The 3,896-nt window shown below is 65.2% G+C and overlaps 1 protein-coding gene across 1 annotated transcript; it reads left to right on the top strand.

Annotated features, from left to right (window-relative positions):
• Positions 1 to 1,149: 1,149 nt before the first annotated feature.
• On the top strand, positions 1,150 to 3,464 carry HAND1 (heart and neural crest derivatives expressed 1). Its single transcript, XM_075164240.1, has 2 exons — positions 1,150 to 2,277; positions 2,849 to 3,464. The coding sequence occupies exons 1-2, from the start codon at positions 1,777 to 1,779 to the stop codon at positions 2,948 to 2,950; spliced, it is 603 nt and encodes a 200-aa protein (XP_075020341.1). The 5' UTR covers positions 1,150 to 1,776; the 3' UTR covers positions 2,951 to 3,464.
• The last annotated feature ends 432 nt before the right edge of the window (positions 3,465 to 3,896 follow it).

Raw genomic sequence — 3,896 nt, 5'->3', positions numbered from 1 at the left:
GAAAGCGCCGTTAATCGCTAACATACCTTGGGCCCAAAGCCCCTTCCTGCCCCGCCGCGCTGTGATCGCCACCGCCGTGCCCAGCCTGTCCTCACTGGGAGTAACTGGAGCAAGAGCAGGGGTCAGCCCCAACGTCACCCGGTCGGGCTGGGGGCAAAGCGCTGGGTCTGGGAGTCGTCGCCCTGGGGATCTGTCTCCCGTGGGTGCAGAGGCCAGCGGGACGTGCTGTCCACTGCAGGGCCCCACGCTGGGCTCGGGTTTGGGGGCTGTGGTGAAGTACAAGATCCCAGCCCCAACGGGACCCCCCCCCCAGCCTTTTTGTGGCCAGGCTGGGACAGGGAAATGCAGGGCAGGTCCCCACTGCCCTATTGTAAATATGTTTGTGTGTGTGTATAGTATAATTTTTACGTATTTATTTATGTGTGTGCAGTGTCTGTGCGTGGATGTGCAGCATACACGTATTTATATGCCACACATGCAACATGTATGTGTGTATACACTGTGTGTGTATGTAACATAGATATGGTGGCATTGTGTGTGTAACATGTGTGTGCTGCTGGTGTGTGTATGTAATATATATGGGTGCAGTTAAGTGCATATGTGTAATGTATTTGTGGTGTGTGTGTACAGCACAGATAGGTGTGCGGTATATGCAGCATCTCTGTGTGGCAACACGTCTGGTGTATTTCTGTGAGCAGCATGTGTCTGTGGGGTAACTGCACACGTGTGCAGCACGCGTGTGTGTGCAGTGTACATTTGCACAACGCGGGTGTGTGCTGTACACGCGTGCAGTGTGCCTGAAGCCGTGCAGCGCATATCTGTGTGCAGCGTGCATTTCGTTTGTGTAATGCACGTGTGAGCACAGAACACGCGTGGGCAATGTGCCCCACGTGCAGGGAGCCCACCCCGCCATCACGGCCGCCCCCGCCATGCCCAGCCCAGCCTCCCTCCAGTGCCTTCGCCTCCTCCTCTCTCCCATCACCTCGCTCCCTCGGCGGAGGCTGCTCATGCCCCGGCTCCGGGTGCGCCTTCCGCGCTCCGCTCCCACGGGGCCGAGCCTTTCCCGCGTGGGGACGGGACGCGCTGGCCCCGGGGCCGGGCGTTCCCCCCGCCAACGACTCCGGCTCTTGGGTCACTGCGGTCCCGGAGCGCCCACACGGCCCGGCCCGGCCGTCGGGGGTCCGGGCACCCGCGGCTTCCCCGCACCCGCTGCCGGCTCTCGTCCCCCGCCGGGCGCGGTGGCTCTCTCGGACTCCCCCGCCCTGGGAGCGGGGAAGCGGAGGGCATCGAAGCGCGACGGGGCGGGGGCACGGGTCCCCCCTCGGGTCACTCCTCACCCCCTTCTCCCTGCACGCAAGGAGCAAGCGGGAGGCGAGAGCAAACAGCGGAGGTGTGAGCCCAAATAAACCGAGTCAACAGCGCGGCGCACGCCCCCTCCGCCGCCCCGCTCCCCCCGGGGCCCCCGAGCATCCTCCCCTGCCTATTGGCTCCGCGGCGGGGGGGCCCCGGCCCTATATAAAGGCAGGGTTGGGAGGCTCCAGAAGGGGTTAAAAAAAAAAAAAAAACAAAACAAAACCAACAAACCCAAAACCCCAAACCCCAACCGCCCCAACCCAAACCCCAAAGCCAGCCACCACCATCGCAGCCCCACGCCGGAGCCGCGCTCCCCCCCCCGCCACTGCCTGCCGCGCCCGCCCGGCGGGGAGCGCTTCCCGGCCGGCCGCCGCGGCCATGGTGCGCTGCTGAGAGCGGCCCCCGGGGCCAGCGGGGCGGACCATGAACCTGGTGGGGGGCTACCAGCACCACCACCACCACCACCACCACATGCTGCACGACCCCTTTCTCTTCGGGCCGGCGGCGCGGTGCCACCAGGAGCGCGCCTACTTCCCCGGCTGGGTGCTCAACCCGGCCGAGGTGGCCCCCGAGCTCGCCGGGCAAAGCCCTAGCTACGGCCCCGCCGAGTACGGCCCGGCCGGCCCGGGGCGGCTAGAGGCTCTCAGCGGCCGCCTGGGCCGGCGGAAAGGGGTCGGGGGACCCAAGAAAGAGCGACGGAGGACGGAGAGCATCAACAGCGCCTTCGCCGAGCTCCGCGAGTGCATCCCCAACGTGCCCGCCGATACCAAGCTCTCCAAGATCAAGACCCTGCGCCTGGCCACCAGCTACATCGCCTACCTGATGGAGGTGCTGGCCAAGGACAGCCAGCCCGGGGACACCGAGGGCTTCAAAGCCGAGCTCAAGAAGGCCGACAGCAGGGAGAACAAGAGGAAACGGGAGACGGTAAGAGGCGGGCCAGGACCCCGCTGCCCCGCTCTCACCGGGCCGGGAGCAGGCGGGGAAAGCTCCGGGGCTGGGGGTAAAAAATCCCTTCCCGGCCCCCCTGGAGCCTTTTTTTTTTTTTGTTTCCCCCCCCTCATCTTAAAAATAAAAAACCCACCCGTGGCGGGCACGTCGGCGGAGAAAAGCCCTCCCCGACTTGCCCGCAGGGCTCCCGACGGGCCGGGCGGGCTCCCGGGCGCTTTCCCCGAGGGATAAACCCCGGGACCGGCCGCGGCGGAGCCTCCCTCCGGTTCACCCTTCCTCTCTCCCGGCCGCTTTCCCGGGACGAGCGGGTGCGTTTCGGAGCAAGGGCGGCCGCTTCTCCCCCTGCTGCAGCGGGGGGGGGTGGGGACCCCCAAAAACTCTCTTTATCCTCGGGCTGATAAAAGCCGCTCGGAGCCGCGGGGCTCGGCTGCAGCCCCGAGGCGGGCGCAAGGTGCGGGCCGCCGGCGGGAGCGCTCCCCGGGACCTCCGCTCCGCTCCGCTCCTGACCGCTCCTTTCTCCCCCCCCTCCCCGTCTCCTCTCCCGCAGCAGCCCGAGGTCTACTCGCAGCCTTTGGGCCACGGCGAGAAGAAGCTGAAGGGCCGGACGGGTTGGCCCCAGCAGGTCTGGGCTCTGGAACTGAACCCCTGAGGGCTGCCCCGCCGCCCCGACGGCGCTCCCCGCTCGCCCCTCCATGTGCAATGTCGGAGAGAGCCCGGCCCGGCCCCGGAGCCCATCCAGGCGCAGATGCGGGTACCCGGCCCGGCTGCCCCCCGCCGAGACGGATGCTCCGCGGGAGACAGGCGAAGGGCCGGATCCTGCCCGCCCCGTCGGGGGCCATTTCCCCCCTCGCCCTTTCCCCCGTTTGCAGTACTCGTTGCTCCCTCCCGTTGTCAGCAGCGATCGGCAGCTCCTGCCCTCCCGGGCTGGGCTGAAACAGCTTGATTCGTTTGCTGTTGTAAATACGAGCCCCCTGTCCCCGTCCGCTGCCTGACCGATGTGTGGCTGCGGTGAAACTACCTAGAGGTGCATTTGGGAACACTCCTGTGCCGGGTTTTCTACCTCAGATCTGCATGACCACTTCCCGAGGGACCGGGCGCGCCACACTACGTATTTAAAACTGAATAATTAAAAAAAAAAATTAAATAAAATTTAAACTTTACGCAAACAGCCTCGGGTCCGACCCCTCCGCCTTCCCCTGCTCCTGAGATTGTGCTGCTGTGGCCCGGCCCCCTGCCCTCCTGCCCGCAGGGGCGAGGGGTGCTGTGGGATTAAGGGCTCCCCTTAAATCAGTGCCTTGCTTTGAGGCCAATCCATGCGAGGGAATTCCCTCCCGTGGGGTTCGGCAGCTCTGTGGGATCCTTTGGGACTTCTTTATGCAGTGCTTGCTCACCCCAGGAGCTGGCAGGGCTCTGCGAATGTGTACCCGCAGTCTGCCCTAGGGCACAAACTCTGCCCCTGCCCTACAACCCCTTCCCTCCTGACCTGGGAGACCTGCTAGAGGGATCGGACTTCTATTTGGCTTGGGGGAGGATGGCAGGATCAGGCCTTTACAGCAGCTGGATGGCACGAGCACCACAGAGCTGTGGAGCCCCAG

This window comes from Calonectris borealis, chromosome 15 (genome assembly GCF_964195595.1).
Source record: "Calonectris borealis chromosome 15, bCalBor7.hap1.2, whole genome shotgun sequence".
Classification (NCBI taxonomy): Eukaryota; Metazoa; Chordata; class Aves; order Procellariiformes; family Procellariidae; genus Calonectris; species Calonectris borealis.
The sequence above is the reverse complement of the archived record's forward strand: the minus strand, read 5'-3'. Positions and strand labels throughout refer to the sequence as shown.

Excerpts from the sequence above, each read along its gene's own strand:
- HAND1 (XM_075164240.1), top strand. The coding sequence starts at position 1,777 with ATGAACCTGGTGGGGGGCTACCAGCACCACCACCACCACCACCACCAC. Across the intron at positions 2,278-2,848 it reads ACAAGAGGAAACGGGAGACG|CAGCCCGAGGTCTACTCGCA; the intron begins GTAAGAGGCGGG and ends CCTCTCCCGCAG.